Source organism: Dermacentor andersoni, chromosome 3 (genome assembly GCF_023375885.2).
Source record: "Dermacentor andersoni chromosome 3, qqDerAnde1_hic_scaffold, whole genome shotgun sequence".
Lineage (NCBI taxonomy): Eukaryota > Metazoa > Arthropoda > Arachnida > Ixodida > Ixodidae > Dermacentor > Dermacentor andersoni.
In genome coordinates this window covers 57,319,655-57,338,768 of record NC_092816.1, presented here as the reverse complement: position 1 = coordinate 57,338,768, position 19,114 = coordinate 57,319,655, and the positions used below count along the sequence as shown (strand labels likewise).

The 19,114-nt window shown below is 42.7% G+C and overlaps 1 protein-coding gene across 2 annotated transcripts in view; it reads right to left on the bottom strand.

Moving 5' to 3' along the window:
- The window catches only part of aPKC (protein kinase C iota type), a 53,263-nt gene that overhangs the window by 6,556 nt on the left and 27,593 nt on the right, over positions 1–19,114 (bottom strand). For both annotated transcript variants that reach the window (XM_050195479.2, XM_055063165.2), the window contains 5 exons: positions 18,551–18,638; positions 17,333–17,458; positions 14,012–14,091; positions 13,137–13,226; positions 4,197–4,312 (listed from right to left, as the gene is read on the bottom strand). In XM_050195479.2, the coding sequence (XP_050051436.1) occupies positions 4,197–4,312; positions 13,137–13,226; positions 14,012–14,091; positions 17,333–17,458; positions 18,551–18,638 (500 nt within the window). The remainder of the gene's footprint in view (positions 1–4,196; positions 4,313–13,136; positions 13,227–14,011; positions 14,092–17,332; positions 17,459–18,550; positions 18,639–19,114) is intronic.

Genomic DNA, 19,114 nt, shown 5'->3' with positions numbered 1-19,114 from the left:
ACAACACATCTGTTCTGTCAGGCAGTGGCATTCTAAGTGCTAAGGAAACAAGTGCATTACAGCCGTGTACGGCAGTGGACAACAATCTGCACTTGTGCGAGTTAGCCCTGATCTGACTCGCTATCTGGCGACTATCTTGCGGGTCGTGCAGACACTCGAAAAGCAGGTGACACGGCACTGATAGAGTCGCTGTCTTGCAGATCTTGCGGGGTACCTGTTTGCGACGGTGCATGCTGTTTATGTGCACAGTCTGGCATTCTGGGAACGCATTCAGTGCATAGGGGATGCAGATGCAGCCTTTAAATTTTCAAAGCTAGATTCTGTGACCAACACCTGTCGTAGGGCAGTGGCCATCTCAACCTCTGGGGCTTTGGAGCAGCGAGTGCTCTCAATGGGTTGCCCAAAAGCAGGTCCAGCAACATGCGCGGAGGTTAAGAGGTACTCAACAGCAAGATGAGTGCAAGTTGAGTGCCGCCATGACTCTGAAATATGTATTCAATTCCTAACTGATATATTATGTGGACGTGCTCTTCTGTGAAAGCTGGCGATTGACATCTCCAACCATGATGTGCATTTGCAACGCCCTACACGGTGTGTTACTGCTTAGCAATTAAAAAAAAATAGAAAACTTTGAATCATTACTATGAAGGCATTTAAATAATGTAAATCTTTTTGCATTTTCTCTTTCCTGATTGAGTTTTGGTGACTGGTGCACAAGTACTATACCCTGTACATGTTATGCTCTATGACAGAGCGAAAAAGCTAGTGCCAAATAGGTTGCTACATCCCTGCTTCTCATCCCCTGCCGCCTCTCTGCATTTCGTATACAGAGGGTTTTACTGTGTCCGTTATCATCCAAGTCGAGGTGATAATAACTTGTTTTGATCCCCAGTCTTGACACACACACCTAATTCAGCGCCCTGCGTCAATCTTATCTTTACAGCCCTCTACAACCAAGATGCAGTACAGTGAAGGAGTGAGTAAGCAATACTGCGAGGGTGGCCTTCCCAGACAGGCAAGCACTTTCGTGTTCCAAGAGCAGGGCGACCTTTGATGCAAGCAATGGCGACAATTTGCGTGCACCCATCAGGCATCAAGTTTTTTTTCAAATTTGGAACGGCTGTGGAGGAACTTGTTGACAATGAATGCAGGAGTTCTTTAGGGAAGGATGCGGAATGACAAAGGTCAAGCTTGTGCTGCCTGGAGTTCAACAAAAACAAATAACAGCAGACGGAACCATTTGTGTGAAAATCGGATTGGCTAGGTTTCTTGGCCAAGAGACTGTGTGACAGTGTTTGTCACAGCAGTTGGGCACAGAAACAGACAAATAACTCTTGCTCGGTTTCCTCAAGTTGGAAAAGGGATGCTGTGTTGTAAAGGGACGTTGTAATAGGTTGTTGTGCGGAACACTAGTCAATAAAAATACACAGCTTTTCCTGGACGTAAAATGGACTGCGTTGGCCGTGAGAAGGCAACAGACAATAAAGAAGCAGAAATTCCACAAATTGTGCACTAGGCGTGATGCAACTGGTCTTCTGAGGCAAGTTCTGAGGTAAGTGGGTGCGTGTCTTCTGCAAATGCTCTGCATGCCTGAATGTGGCCCAACTGATGCTTTCGGTGCTAGAGTTGGAAGTCAAGAGTTTTTGCTGCACCAAACCAGGTGGCAGCACTTGCCTGACAAAACGGTGGGCACAAACAAGACTCATGAGCGGGGCAGGGAAAGTGAAAGCATCCAACGTGACCTCCGATGGCTCCCATGCCACGCCGCAAGCAACAGACTGTGCCAAAATAGATAACGGCACACAAGAGATAAGAAGGCCTCCAGGGAGGACGGACAGGCTATCAAAAGTGTGGGTGATGACACATGGGAAGGTCACTAGGCAGATAAGTGGCAGACAGAGTGATAAACAAGAAGTAAAAAATAAAGCCACGAAAGAAAAGCTAGGTGAGAGCAGAAGGTAGTTGCAGGAAAAGGGAGCAGCTGGCTGCGTCTTCCACACTTTTGTGGTAAGGTTTCTAAAGGCGATGAAGTGGCAGATTATCTTCAGAGCTTTTCCTTTGGCCACTTTGTAACTGAAGTAAGCACATCCTTTGCACTTTACCTACTCAGCGCATCTCTAAATGTGCCATCTTTTCGAGTGGTTTGTACAGTTAAAAATAAAACACGAGATGACACGTGAACGCAAGAACCTCACCCAAGTGAAAGATGAAAGTTTAAACGCTGACTTGCCCTTCTCGCATCTCTTGTGGAGTATATTGCTGGGTGGACAATCGTGCCATTCAACACCAGTAATTTGCACAGCTAACTACACAACTAAGATGGCAGCTTTCAAAGTATATGGGACGCTTTCAGGCACATAATATAGATGCCCAATTATAAAATTCTGCACTTGAAGTGGATATAAAAACACATTCCGCTTGCATATAACAGTCAACCTCCATCAATCTGACTTGAGAGAGCATGAAATGCCTTTTCATTGCTCAGGGTTCAGAAATACCAAAAGGTGGCCACACATTCTGAAACACTTTTTTTTAATTTGAGCGTTCAGATAATTTTATTTCATTTATTAATCCCAATGAACTAGGATGAATGGAAGTTAATTATCGCTGCATATTTTAGTAGCCATAGGAATTGCAGAATCATGTCCAAGTGAGGCAAACAAAAAGGAAAGGAAAAAGAAATACACAAGCCTACTACTTGGTATGGAATATAGAACAAACCTTTTCATAAGTAATAACTGCATTCAAACCATTGTGTTGAGTTATCAGCACCACACTTGTAGCACACCTAATTCTGTGCAGTGCCACTTCATAATATTCCCCAGCCAGCTTATGCCTATGTCTAATACTAATGAGTCAAAAAGCGAAAATCTTGAAAGGAAAGAAACACCTTGAATTTATGAACAACATTTGCTCTCCTGTACGTCTGCAGCTTACATTGAACACTTTTACACAAAGAAAATTTTCGCACAATGCATGTTACTCATAACACCGCCGTTCATAATGAGCAAGTGGCTAATAAAGACAGGCGGTTTGAGAATGATGCACAATTTGCTTTGCTTATTGCCCAACTTAGAATGACAAAGAAAAGAAAAGAAAAGAAAATTAACTAAAAATTTTTCCAAGTGCAAGAAAACGTTTTTTGAAAAAAACCTTCTCAATGCTAGAACAGGCAATGCTAACAAGTACTACTCCAACATGTTAAAACGCACCAAAATGACAGCAAAACTTGACTGAGCTAACTATAACTCTGCCCCTAAAAGGGCCAAAAATTTCAACCATGTACATTTTAATATTTATCCCGCACCTTTCAGGAGACATATTATTGATCATTGATCAGGGATATCACTTTCAGTGCTTATTATGGTGCAAGTACAGGAGAGAAAAGAGCAGAAAGAGTGTTCTTACTTCTCATTGTTTCGTATCCTATTATGCCATGATAAGTATAAACCGACTAGCCCAGCAACAAGTAGTGATGCTTTCAGTGCACACCAATTGGCTTAGCAAGCTCAAGAGAATAAAGGAGGAATGGCATTCCACCCATCAACTTTATTATCACATCGCATCTCGAGTGCACAGGCAGGATACCTGCCACTCCAGCAAGGCAATGGATGTTACATCATGCAAACGGCAAGGTATATCCTCGGAAGTGATCAATCAAGAATGCAGCCTCGCAAGTGGCACTTGTGGCTTTGGCCTAGAAGAATCATTTATCACCCACATTGTTGAGCTGGAACCGAAGCCCGCAGACATACCATGGGCAGCATTTCCAGTCAATCAATTTTGGGGATACGACCATTTTCACAAGTTTTCACATGGTTAGAGCTGGAGTTGTACAGTATATTTATCACAGTGGCAAGCATGCTGTCTTCGCACAGTGCTGGGAATATTGCTGCCCATAGATGCCGATGAATCTGATGAAAACACAAAATCTAATGAAAGTGAACATGCCCCCGAAAGTGATCAACTGAAAAAAAAACGCCCTGGAAGACAACTTAAGGAGGATATTGTATGTCCATAGTTCAAGTTGTCTCTGTAGACTGTAGCCTCACACATTTTCATGAGACGTCCCCTCCACACGGGCTTGTCGATTGCTTGCTTTAGTACAAGAAGATAAGGTGGCAAAATAAAAATGAAAAAGTGCAAGAGAGAGAGAGAGAGAGAAAAGAATGAAAGGGAGTAGAAAGGCCACTCACGTATCATCAGGAGTCAGCTGCACGGGCTCGCTTGTGAACTGTGGGTCAAAGTGCTCGAAGTCACGTTCTGTGCCAAGTTTGGGCTTGTATGGCGGAGTCACTTGTTTTCCCTCCAGCTGGGAGAACGAACAGGAGATGTATGCGTGGGCATTAGGAAAGCCAGTGTAAGCAAAAAGCATGACACTTGACGCGAAAGCAACTGAGCACAAGAGTTGAATGCCCGCTTCTATGTTGACTGTGAAAGTCGAAAGCTATGGCGAGCTGCTTCCCAATGACTTTTACAAGCTTTACTCTGTCTAGTGGAGAGCCAACTTGGGGCTACGTGTGATTGAAGTTGCAGGGTCAATTGCGTTTTACTACGAGTTCCCACACAGCAGTGATGTTGCTTAGGAAACATCTTACGGTGCTAGATTTAGCATTATGGTTGTGATGTCGTATCACCCAGGCACAGTTTCACTTTGATTTTTACAATTAGGGAACTATGAAATTATTATTCATCACCTGTACAAAAAAAAAAAATTTATTTATGGCATCAAAATTCTTTAAGCACATGCAAGGCATAATTCTTAAAATAAAGTAGGCAAGAAGTAAAGCAGTGAGGACAATGCTAGTGACAACAAGAAAATGGCAAAATTCTCACGACATGCTAAAGAATGATTGAAAGCCTTAGTCATCAATATGCATATAATCGTTCATGGCAATTTAGAATAGGTTCTATAAGGAATGACACTGCCGCTTAAGCTTTTCAAAGTTCGAAAATTGAACTCATGCAGTATGCCTAGTTAACTTTTCTACTTGACTACAGTTCAAACCTGCCACATGTTGGGGGAGATAACTTTCTTACTTGAGTTGGTTCATAATTGAGAAGGAAAAAGAAACGTGAAAGAAACAAGGAGGAGATGAGCACACATCCTGTGTATTCAGTCCTGTGTATTCATCTCGTCCTTGTTTCTTTCGTGCTCATGTTTTCCTTCTCAACCGTGGAAAACACTTGTACGCGTGACTGTGACCATCCCTGTTAAGCTTAAATTTGTCCAAAAAAAAGTGTGGTAGTCGCTTTCGCTAATGGATAGCACACAGCCATTACAAGCAGCTTTTTTTGAAAGGTGCACTTGACTACGTGCATTGTATTTTGGAATTACTAGGAATTGTGTGCTATCATGCCAATGAGTGAGTGAGCATCACAGGTGATCATCGATTTCACGGCAACATCACATTTCATCTGCACTGCCTTAACAGAAACCAGGACTCTGACCAGACGTAAACGTATGGAAATTGAAGCAACCTTTTGAAATATTTTTCCCTGTGCTACCCACATTTCTGGTTCTGGATATATCTTTTGGCCTTCTCATAACTGCTACCTTCTCATAGTTGCTATTGGAGAGTTTAAGTGTGTCCGGTATTCCGGTAAACGCAAGCGGACTGTGAGTTTTACCGAATTAATGCAGGCACTAACATGAACGACCTGTACGACGCAGCCACCAGGTGTGCAGAGCTTAACCAGACAAACACAGCTAACATTGCAATAAACAAGTGCATTCTACTTCTATGCTGGCGTAAATTTTTGGCAGCAGCATAACCGTGTTGCTACCAAAAATTTACACCAGCAGCAAAGTAAAATGCATTTGGGTGCTGCAATATTAGCTGTGTCTGTCTGGTTGTGCACTGCATCACCAGGTGGCTGCATCATGCTGGCCATCCTAAAGCTCCTCAATCTCCAAAAGTCGCGCCAGCCACTTCCTTCCTCCTCCGCTCCACTGCCGCGCTCGGCGCGGCTTCCACAGCGACGCCGCCTGAGCAGGCCCAGTCGTAGCAGACGAAGGCTAACGCGCTACCAGAGGCAATCCGCTGAAAAGTTCATTTGAGCCTTGCGGAGCATTCATTGAGGTGAGGTCTTGCTTCGTCAGTCGGCAACTGGCCTTAATAATGTCGTGTTGGAATTGCGCAAGAAAACAGAAAACGACCGTTATTTAAGGCATAAAGCACCCGCACGTTGAGAGTTTGTGTTGTTGAAACACGACGCATGCACACGCTGTGCTCAAATACACGCTTAATTACCTCACTTCCAGGTTTTGACCGCGTGAAAGTATGTGTACCTAGTTTTGTAGGTTCATTTACGTACTTGCAGAATACTTTTGTTCGGCCGCTGTGTGAGAGATTCAAACTGCCTGGGGCCAGCAACGCCTAGCAAGAGGGCCACTTCTGCTCCGCGCCTTTTACTGATACTTGTACCTCATGCACGGATTGTGGTGGCCATGAGCAACGTTATTACATGTAGACAGTATTGATAACTTTAACAACAAAGCAGCACATGGAATCGTTTATTTATTTATTACAGTGCAAGTGGTTGGAATTTGATAGCAAGAACAAACTTGATGGGACAGCTTATCAGAGGTTCCGAAAATAATTATCCCCCCTCATTAGTACCAGTAACACTCTTGCTGAAATGCTCATTTTATATTTGTATACTATGTGCATCTGTATTCTTTTGCATTGTAAGTTTTCACAGGGAAGCAGTGTTGCTTCAACTGAAACACACTGTCATTAAGAACAGCGTGCTTCCTTGGCACTGGCTAATTTTTTTGTCCTGAGTTGCCGTGCGTACGGTTGCCTTATTCGCTTCAGTGAAGAAAAAAAGCTTTTTACACTGCCATCCAGCAAGCATGATGTGGAGCGAAGAAACATATGGATGCACCGGATTGATGGCGCAAACTTCAATGAGCTGCCGTCCGTGTGCCTTTGTGAGGTAAGTAGGAGGTTTCTAAATGAAACAGTGTATCCCAGGTATTTATTCCCAAGCTTTCACACCGCGATGCTACCACAGATATTGTGCACTCCTTCATTATGCATTATGTCAGTGCAGTTTTTCTTCCTTGAGCAATGGTGCACACTTTTTTTTTTTATAACGGAGTGACAATTAAAGACTAAAATTTACGTTATTTAAGCTTGAGTGCTTAGCCTAGGAAAAAAATACAACATCAGTTAAGCTGTTAGAATAATCAAGAAACAAACCAGACTTGCATTCGATGGTGCTGTAACAAAAAAAAAAAAAGTATTTCAGCTTTGAAAATTCTATGGGAAATGCTACTCCTTCTATAAATATTTACCAGATCGATATCCGAAACAAATCGTTTTCAGGGCATATGATGCTTAATTTATGTAGGATGTTGTTTCTGCCTTTTGTTGAATATTTAGGATCATTTTTTTGGACAACCAATTTGAGCCTTTGATTATGCGTGATTTTGGCCAAGAGACGTTGAAGCCGGACACTGTACCCAGTATCCTTATTTACAGAAAGCAGGTGAGGCCAAGAAAGCCCCCTGCCCAGTGTGAGTAAGTCCCTCTTCAGTTCTAATATTCCAACGACTTAATTCACACTGTGTGCTCCTGAAATAACTACGATCCGATCTAGCATGCCAACTCGAACTGATTAACTTTGCTTGCAGCAATGTTCTGTATAGCATTGTAACCCCGACTGCCTTTTAGTGTTTTTTAAATGTAATGAGTCACTGGCAAAGCACGCATGAGAAGCACGTGAAGAAGACGATGATGCTGGTTGACAAAATGGAGAATGGAACTCTGACGCAAGAAGCATGCGAGGAGAAATTAACAAAAAGGAGAGGAAGGCACAAGAGTGGGCATTGCAGACATGGACGAGGAGCAAGGGAGAAGCATCTCTAGCTGTGCTGTGGAGATGGGAAGCGGCAGCTTCGAGGACTAAGGACAGGATAGGGGACGCCCGAGAGTTGGACGGCAACAGCTCCAGCTCCTCAGCCTCGACTAAGTTGCCATGGCTGTGCTCCGTGGGCCCTGTTCCAACTTCACGCTGCCATAACCAGCTGCTGTCCCGTGCCACGGAGGTAATCACCTGGCCACGTACGTCAGTGGCACAACACCTTACGGGCCCAGATCGCGTCCTGTGCCATGCTGGTCCCGGCGGAGGACGACGTCCCCGTCGATCGTAACGAAGGTCCGACGCCTACGCTGCGTCGCAACCATGCAGGCCAACGTACTACGCTATGTAGGGCACACCGTTGGTCATCACCAAAGCTGGCGTATATGATCCCGTGAAGTTGCGGAGACCATCATCTGACGTCACGTTTGGGAAGTCCAGCCACGATGATCGAGGACGGTCAGACCGTTACCGTTTTACTTCCGAACTTGTTTGTCTGAATGTTGCTGAAGTAGTTTCGGTCAGTCTGTTATGTTTGAGTGGTTAGATAGTATATCATTTGTATCACATGTTTAGGTAGAGGATCTTGCAGTGTTTCATATTTTCTTGTTGGCTTAGTTTTCTGTATAGGTGTCAGATAATTTGTCTGCTGTGGGTTTCAGGAGTCTGTTCATTTCTAGACTCCAGAAAATTTGTGACAGATGTTCTGTATATTGTATCCACTTATTTTACGTATCCTTTTGTTTTATTTATTGCATTTCTGGTAAATGTACGATACTATACTTATTAGATTGTTATTTTTACAGCACTATAACTTTTTTTATCTATTTATACTTCATCTACAATCTTGAGCATGAGTTTTGAGAGCATGAATGCTTCTACAATTTTTTTTTTTTTTTGCATTGTAGACGTAGAGACCTAAATAAAGTGTGTGTTTAAGACTGCATGGCTGCAAGAGAATACTATCCTTGCTGCAGTGGCCGAGGTTCAAACACATGCTCTTGGCCGTACTACTTCCTGATAAATGCGCAATAGGAATAGTTAGTGACGCGCAAACTTGCTGCGTTCATTCTTTTTCCTTTTCTTTTTGTTTTCCCCCCCTCTATTCTGTTTTTCAGTGGGGAAGGGGGTAAATACTTTCATTTTCAATGTTCCAGCCGAACTTCCGTGCAAGTTCGCAAGCTTCAGCAGTTCATAAAACCAGGCAGAGCTATGGTAGTGGTGAACATATTAGCGATGACAGCCGGTTATTCCCAAACATCTCAGCAAGAATTGTCCTTGTAAATTCTGCCCCTGTTTTGTAACTACCGCAGCTGTGGTATATTTAGATGAACTCGAGGTCTGCTTTTCACTAATAAGAAGCGAAGCTGGAAATTGTCATATATGTTATGTTCAGTGTAGGGACAAAGACCTCTCCCAGCAATCTCTACTTACCTCTATCATGCGACAGCTGATTTCATCCTGTGCGTGCCAATTTTCTAATTGCATCCCTTCTCCTAACGCCATGCAGGAGCGCACTTTCTCTGATTTGGTATCTATTCTGTTACTTTTGTAGGGTACCGCTTAATCATTATTTTGCGATCACGCTATTAACTGCTTTATCAAAGCAACCCGTGATTTCTCTCCACGTTACGTTTCGCCACATGCACTTCATGGAGGACCCCGAAACACGCACTGTTCTTATGGTGGAAAAAATTCAGCTGACGCCAGTCTCGCTTGTGACCAAACAACCGGAACAATACTTGGCAGGCTGTCAATTCCATTAGCAGATTGGACACTCCCGAATGACAAATTTGCTACCCGTGGTCTCGTTTTTAAGTTAAGAGGCGTAACCACTAATGGAAGCAAACCGCGGCATACCACTTTACTGGAATCCTTCAGTGGTACAGCGGTTAAAGGTTTTAAGTATTCAAAAATGCAAAAAAAATCGGGATGAAGGTAGATGCAGTAGTCAGTGGCATGGGAGGTGGAAACCAAGGGCTTTGGAAAGAGTTTGGAATTTTCATGTGTAGTGTACAGGAGGTATTCCATCTCATGTGCTCACCCTTGCGATTCGACCCGAAAGCTCTACTTCATGGCAGACGTTGCACGCCTTCTTAAAAACTTCCATAATCATTTCACGCGATGGCAATCAAAAGCTCAACTTGAACATGGCTCCTCACTTGAAGCCAGCTTGTTTAGGCCCTGGCTACTATGAAAAAATGAGTCAGCCTTACATATCTTGTTCAACGTGGTGACCTACCTAAAGAAGACCTGACAATGGCTTGGTTTATTGAAAGTGTATTTAGGTGGTTCTGAATAATGTTACCTAGGACCACGAAACTTGCCATAAGTCAATTTGACAAAAAGAAATATGAAAACGCTATAACTTTCTTAGGCAGTATAGTAGGCTTGTTTGTTACACCGAAAATTGGCAGCTTTGAAAAAGCAGCTTGGAAACCCGTGCAGACGGGAATATCATCACAGGGACTTGCCCTTGAGCTGCAAGATTATCATTGGAATAAAAAACGGTTCCTTTGTGTTTTGTTCAGTTGCTTTGGGCAAGATGTACTGGAAAACCTTTTTTCAGCCCCGCGTTCGAAAAACCTGATGCCTAGGCCACTCTAGTTTCGGTATGTGATCCGCGCGGCAACAATGTCAACTGCTGAGGCCTAGCAAACATGGCAGCTATGAAAAAGATCGACAGATTTTCTTTGACCGGCCTAGTTATGACAACTGCAGAAACTAGCTCTAATGACATTACAGAATCAGTGACACATCCCAATGACCTACTCATTCTGAATCTTACAGTACAGGAGTCCCTGATAAACTTGGCAGGCTATGTTGCAAGTAACGTGGAGAAAAAAAATAAAAAAAGAGGATCAATGACATTGTGCAGTGAATGTCAAGAAGCAGTAACTTTGCGATGACAGTCAGCTTGCTTACAGAGTTGAAATCGTAAACCGCGAACAGTAAGCTGGTAGCATCATCAGCTGCTTCTGTTCAGTTCTTCCAAGCCACTGAGGTCTTGTTTCACTCAAACCAGACGAACCTCCTACAAAACAAACTAACTTTAGTGCACTTAGAGGCCTCGGCCCTATCTGGCATTGTACCTGTTGACTGTTTTCCAACATGCCATGACGTTGAAAAGAAACTTCTGAAGTTTTTTTTTCTTCTATTGCTTCAGAACACAGATTGAGATACTTCGTTGCAAGGAGAATGATGCTGCAGCATTAAAGCTGGTGTAAAGTGGGGTACTGTATTTACTCGAATCTAATGTGCACTTTTTTCCCGATAAAACGGGTCCAAAAATTGCATGTGCATTATAATCAAGTATGACCCTAAACCTGTGTTACCATAACCCCATCGGCTTTCCAAAATGGCCGCCTAGTACGCGAGCCTAGCTGCCATAGCTTCCTTCATGTGCTGTATAGTATGAGTGCTTAGGTTAGTCCACCGTCAGTCTTCCCGTTTTCTGTGATTGCTCTATCAGCACAGAAGTGCCAACTGCGAAGACATGCCGAGTGTTCATCACGATGCCGCAATTAAAAGGAAAGTGATCGTGTGCGGAGACGGACGGAAATCGAGCCGCATCACGGGTGTTCGGAATTACCGAAACTTGAGTGCGACACTGGCGCAAACAGGAGAGGCGTTCTACACTGGCGGCAGAAGCATGGACGCACGGCCCCTATCTTGAAAGCGATCTGCGATGGAGACAGTCTACACATCTAGGCGCACTGCGCTGTGTTCACGTCGCTTAGTTCGCGTTGAAGTAAGAGGCCGCACAAAAGTCAATTCGCTCGCTGCTGCTACCGCACTTTCTCACTCCAGCGTCCTGATAAAAAGTTTGTGCTTGTGCATGGGTGACACCACGCTTGTTAATCTAGTTAGTAAGCGAACGTTTAAAAGTTTATATCGCCGATGAAACTACTATCCTTAGGTTTCGTATAGCTGCCTACTAATTTCCTATTTAAACTGGGAGTTTTTTTATTTATTGCAACTTTAGTGTATTGGGAGTATTGTGTTTTCCAAATAAGAGAGAAAGTTGTATTTCTGTGTGAAACAATGAGGTGTGCAGTACTGTAAAGGACTTTTCTTTTTTTAGGTCACGGCAAACGGGTGTGCGTTACAATAGAGCATGTTACAATCAAGTAAATATGGTAGTTGCAGCGTCGCAAAACAAGTTGCGAGAACTAATTTAATGTAGTAATCCCAATGATGCAGCTGTAGAACGTATTCAAGGGCATCAGTACAAATGTCGCTTCTTGATCTTAGCAGAAGCTGTGAAGATTCAGTTATAATTTTCTCTGTTGTGTCTGAAGAAATGTTGCGATACAGGCTCAGGACCCTTGGTGTCTTTGTTGGCTTCTCACGATACGACAAACAAAAATCGGTTAACCCCCTTTCTTTTCGTTCAGGACTCAGTATAAGCAGTTTACGTATTATGTCCCATTCATTGCAATGAAAGCCAAAACTTGTTCTTCCCAACACTGCTAATCTGCCTGAGCCGCCCTTGCACACTCTCAATGGGAGCTAATTCAAACACTTCTTAATACTATACCGAATAAATGCTTTTTAACATGTTTTTTACTTACTTCTGTTACTGCTGTTTTGAGAATTCCATTTTAATAAATTTAGTAAGGACCATACGATCCCAATTGTTTATGTCGCAAGAGTTCTATGCGGATCACATTAGTGCTGTAATGGAGTGTTCTTAATTTTAACTACTTAGTGAAGATGATTTCGGCATCCGCAAACTCAGCGTTAGGGTCTTCAGAAGAACACTTGCATTCTGAGAAAATAATTGGGCGGTACAAGTACGTGTACGAAGTTGAAGTTGTTCAGACATGGTTAGTGTAAATCACGCTCCAGCCCTTACATGTGAGCCCCGTTCATGATGTGGCTAACCAAAATAGGAAGCCCATTTTATTCTGAGGGTAAACGAAATAAATAAATAAATAAATAAATAAATAAATAAATAAATAAATAAATGTAGCGCCTGAGTGCAACAGTGCGCGAACACCGCCAAATGCTCCAAGGTTATCAGTCGAATTACCATATTACCGGATTACCAGACACGCTAAAACTCTCTATTATTTCATAATTTTCGTGACTGCTATATTGCAATTGACATAACTGCATATTTCATACCTTCCAAATATGGCTGCAATGGTTTCAAAACAGCCTCCCGCTTCCTCCACGACAAATGCACGTGGAGATAAACAGGCTAAGAAACAAAGGTGGCACAGGCCAATGCCACGTAGTGATGTACCAGAAAAACAACATACCTGCTCCCAATTGATGCTCTTGAAGAATGCATGCGACATGATGTCACTGAAGCCCGTATTCGGGTGACAGCCTAGCCTCTCAACAGGGTTCTGGTGGCGTGAAGACAGGGGACATGAAAAAAGAAATAAGCCAGTTGGTTGTGAGTGCCATTCAACACACTGCCTATGAAATATAACAGGTGACACACAGTTATCCTTATGCATAACTTGTTCACCTGATCAATTATAGAGCCTGTGAGCCTTTCCAATAAAGATTTTTTCTTTCTGCCATGAAAATTGAGTTCATTATGTTTGTAATAGAAAACAATATGCGAGTGAATAGACAGAAGTATATTTGAGAGCACAAAGTTGCAGGGGGACGAACTTCAGAGTAACATTGCTAAAACGGCTATAAAAGGATAGTTCATCTCTTCTGAGCTAAAACCCGTCATTCTGGTGCGATAAGAGCCTAGCTTGCACAGATTATACTAGACAGTAGGTTATGCAATTCGCTCAAATTGTCTTTGGCAAGTAATATATCCATTAGCAATAACGAAAACTAACATGCTACTGAAACAAAGTTCGAACTATTCGTAACACTTATTGAGTAAACAACACTTCTGCTCGTATTGGTATCACGAAATGACGTCACTATTTGTTTATAAAGCACTAGCAAAGGTACTAAGAACATGACAATAGCTTACTCAAGTGATGGCTGTACTATTGCACATAGGTCTGCTTGTTGCTGCCCAATTTTTACACGTAATTTCTAGGACATCCTTTTGTTCTTAAACATATAACCTACTCTCGTAACAGATATCAACCATCAAACAAAACAGAAACCTCACAAACATTGTCAATGCAAAGTGAAATGTCTGAAGCAGTGATAGACCCACCTTGTTCAAGAACCCTTTGAGCACTGACTGGGCTTTGACCGAAATAGAGCGTGGAATACGGATCGTCTTCTCGAGGATTGCTGCAGAGCAAATAAATGTAGGGCAAGGCGGTCACGCAAGGACAACCCAATTCTTAACCAATAAACCAACAAAAATACACATTTCATCAATCCTTCTCTCAGGATCCTCTCATAATTAGCATTTCTTTAGTGCACAGACTCGTGAATGTTCAACTTTATAACAGCCAGCAGAGCCTCCAAAACACAAAGCTGCTTTGAATTTTTACATTTTCAGACAAATTAGTACATAAGTATCTCACCTCACCTAACATAACCTAACCTAATTGCCTTACGTAACGACAGGTTAGGCAATTTCATCAAATCGGTTGCTTTCTTCTCTATTTCAACAACTGTTTGTGCATGGCTGGTGTACAATTGAAATGTCCATGTCTAACACCATGACTTCACAAGCACATTCTGAATAATATTGGCAATGTATGATGATACACCCATGCTGCTGTCAACAAAGTCAAAAGTTACCAGCCATGCAGTCCTGTCTTTGGAGTCTGTAGATATGAAAATGCATCATGTGCACAACCTTGAATATGAATGCTTAGTGGCACATGTATGCAATGCGCAATCTATGCACAATCTGCAGCTCAAGGTCCTCAGTGTGTAGACAAATTTAATATTTATAAACACAGACTCCAAGAGACTTCTGGGCTCACTCCTTGGAATAGCTTGGTAAATTTGGTGGGTAAAACAAATAAAAAAAATCATGAAGGAATAGCAAATCTTTGAGTTCAATTATTATAGACTGCCAATCAGTTTAATTATTATTTTGCGAAATAAGACAATAAATGCTCCACACATGAACTCGATGCAGGAGTCATAGGGGCGTGCAAATACTCGATTATACATAAATACAAATCGAATAGTGAACGTTCGAAAATTCGATTCACCAATTTAGTATATATTACTTTTCGATGTTTAGAATGTTTGGTAAAACATCTGGAGTGGTCGGTGCTTTTCACGGCATGCTCGGTAGGTACATGGTTCGTCGGCCAACAGTAACAATAATGCGATGCGGACAGAGGGAACAGGGACAAAAGCAGTGCGTATTTCGGAAAGTGCAAAAGCATGTGCGAAGATTGGGCGAATTAGCTGCAGGAAGGCACGCAGATTGTGTTGGATACGCGTGTTCATGTACACAGACGAACTTGGTACACGTGCCTGTGTACCCAAACACTGCTTCAACAGTCGTCACTCTAACCTGTACAGGCCATTAGGCCTAATGACGCTGCTTTGAGCGTCAGCAACTAAAGTTACAGTTTGGTGCTGCATCGACGCAGATTTGTTCACAGAAGCCAATCGTGATTCTCGGACAGCCAGATTACGCCTCACCAACAAAAGTGAGCGTACGGGATGACATCAATGTTGTTCACGGCTGCCATCTCATTTCTTGTGACTCACCGTACGGTGGTCTCTCGTTCCCAGAGCCATTTGTAGACGTACATCGGGTGCATTTAAATTTTTTTTTTTTATTATTACAGCTTAGAGTGACCCGTCACAAGAATAGCTTTAAATTTACACAGCAGAGGCAAAAGTATCATATGACTAGTGCACTGATCGCCCAGCTCCACACATCTGCACAAATGGCAGATGGAAACAAAGGAGTGTGTGTGTGTGTTTGGCACAAATTTTCCGTGGCCCTCCGATGCTGAATCCGACAATGAAAATGCCCCTGATCTTTACCGTTGCCACAACTATGGTCGATCTGCGCATCACTAGCGATGGCTACACCTGATGTGGTGGTCAAGTCGGGAGATGCGTGGTCTGCGCTTTCGTTTGTCTCGCTGTTGATCTTCATGAGGTAACGATAACCTAAAAAGCCCACCTGCTTGTAAAGTTAGGAAAATCCTTCTGTATTTCGGAGGAATAGTGTAAAGGAAAACTTTCTATGCAATAAGAGATTGGTATAAATGCTGGTCCACTATTACCTTGAAAGATATAAGATATTTAGTTCAATTAACATAAGTTCTATACTTCTTCAGCTTCAGAGGGAAAGAAAAGCCCTTGGTTCCAGTCAACAGACATTCTGCTTATTAAAAAAAAATATTTTCCTGACCTTCATAAGAACCGAGCTGTAATCAGTGCTCGCATGCTAATTTGGTGTTCCTTTCAGTAACAGCGTACCATAGCTGTGCATCTTGATTCCTAGGTTACTAGTTACTGATAAGATTCCTAGTTACTGATAGCGTGCAACATTCTCGTTATGCAGTGCTAGTAGACTCCTGAGCATGTGTAGCACCGTGTTTTCTTGCACAACATTTGTAAGCATTAACACTGTCACAAATTTTCTGATGCTGGTTGATATTCAATTCAATATTCATCTTTTCTCGCGATTCGATTCTCTGTGCGATTCTAAATCTACCATTGAGTATTCACACACCCCTAATGAGTAGTTTCTTGTATTCGGATCATATAAAGAATGTACGCCCATAGTGGAGTATAAACGATAATGCTATTTCTTTCAGAGAAAGTTAATGCGGCATGGCATGCCTGTGAGGCTGGAAGTTTTCTGGGGTCGCAAGCACACTGCTACCGCAGAGTTTCCTGCAATTACTGGAGGGAACTCTGGCGGTGCGGTCGTTCAGCCATCATGGGAATGTAGAGTAGTGCGTGCGTGGATTTGTCTGATCGTGCTTGTGGCTTCAGACGTTCTTGTGGCTTCATTTACTACACTTTGTGCACCTTTGTAGGCCTAGATTACGAAGCAATTTAGGTATATATATATATTTTTTTTACTCTGAAAGCACGCACAATTGCTGCTAATTGCAGTGGTTCCACTTGTCCATGACTCTGTGACGTAATGTTTTCGATGTTGGGATTCTGTCCTAGAGGTCCTGTGTTCGAATCCTGCCATTGGACAATTATAGTAATGCTTATTTAATTACTTATAACGCAGTACTTTCTTAAAAATTATCCCTCTGGAAAGTCACGAAACTGTGTACTATCACGAAATCTGAGTACTAGCTATCATTCCCATGCTGCCTGAACTGCCCTGCTTGCGAGCTGTAGACAACTAGTAGTGTCACAATTCCCTCTAGTAATTGTATGAAGCTCTATGGCTGCTATCACACCACAAAGAAAAAGGTTGACATGCCAGTGTAAGTTGCACTCCGCCAGTAACTTGAGTACGAAGGCTGATGTTTTCCCTTACGCAAAAAGTACTTCTCTATAGAAACAAAGTGCAAGCCTTGCAATCCAACAAGGGCACAGTGTTGCCACACCGCAGCGGTGTGCACAAAGGCTCGCTCACCTTGGAAAAGGAAATCTTCGGTATTCTCATCAGGATTTTCGCTGGTGCCCATGATGTCGAAAGGAGAGTGGCCCGCCAGCATTTCATACAGGAGCACGCCCAGCGCCCACCAGTCTACGCTGAAGTCTGCAAGTCATTCAACAGAGAAACAGGACAGCAGGGTTTCAGAAAAGAGCCAGTGTTGTCCTGCCACGTTCACCACTCATCAACAGAGTATCGAACCGGAACTGCCCGGAATTTTAAGATAATGCGTGCTAATGGCATCGAAGTCCTTGAGTAGCGAAGGCAACACTTAAGAATTCGATTTCTTTCCATGCTTTTTAATGGAGACTTATCAATTAATCCTGCATCATATCTGTCCAGTACAATGTCTAGACTTGCTCGACACCATCATCTGAATTCACTAACACCTTATTTTGAAAGGACGGATGTATTCAAGTATTCTTTTTTTCCCTGAACTATAACAGAGTGAAATAACTCGTTGCCTGTTTCAATTGACTGATTCATTGTACTACTGTTGTGTCTTACCACCCTACTTGATTGAATAATGCATTGTATTATTGTTGTGTTTAACCACCCTGCTTGGACCTGATCTAGGTCTGCAGTATGAAATAAATAAAAAAAAGATAAAATAAAATTGGTTCAAGACAACTTAAATCTGTGTTTTTTTCACTACGAAGTTGAACCAGAACTGAACTGTTTTCGATACTGCCCTCTTCTATGCATGTACTTCGTTACCACAGCCATGTGGGATTGGTACAATGTGCAGAGGCATACACGCAAGAGATTGAGCTTCTCTTAGATCCAATAGTTGCTTCTACAGTTGGTAGTCTAAGAAGCTCGTCCACTAAGCGTCGATATCACCCCAACATTCAAATCCCGGAGGCGAATGGCTTGTCCCGTTGCGATTTTCCCTAGTGCACAAATATCAAGGGCTTCACATTTGTGTAGTCTAGGCCCTCCTCGGCAATTTAACACACGAAAATGCCAAACGGTATGTTGCGTTACCACATGAAAGCACAGGTCCCGTAGTCATGAAACTTCTTTTACATAAAAGCGCTCACTCAATGGTCAACGACTGGCGCATGCCAGCCATGATGCTGATTGCCGTGACAACAAGACAATCACTGTGGTAATCGAAGAGAACTTTTGTAACAAAATACGGGCCCAATGCAATTGAAAGTCCCAAAGAATACCCATGCTGCAGATACCACCTACCATAGTCTTCCCCTCTGAGGATTTCAGGGGCAATGTAATTCGGTGTCCCACAAAAGGTGCTTGTAGTGTCACCGGGACGAATGCCCTCCTGGGGAATGCAATAAAAATACACAAGCCATTAACTCTTGTTCTCAGACTTTCTTATGCAAATGTGCTGGACAAGTGGTGCAAAGTGTTGTGTTTCAAGAAAACTGCAAATTGAGCATTATTACAGTAAGGCTGAGGTGCTTGTCCAACAACTTGATAAAGTTTGGTATGCGAAACCAACGAACCAGCAAATGGTCTCCTTCGAAACAATAAACACACAAACCACAAGCTCAGTCATCACAAACCTATCTATGTAAAAGCATCAGATGAAAAAGTTTAATTTTCAGTTTAACGCAACAGGACGTGCCACTACAGCATACCTGCCAATCTGTGAATTCAATATTTCATAAGATCCCCCGGACACGACATCGAGGGGGGAAAGAAAAAGTAGGAATAGCATGCATTTTTTTTTTGCTTGCCCTAGCCCCGTTTACATGAATGCGACAGTGGCGCATCGCATTTCCAAGCGCATTTGGG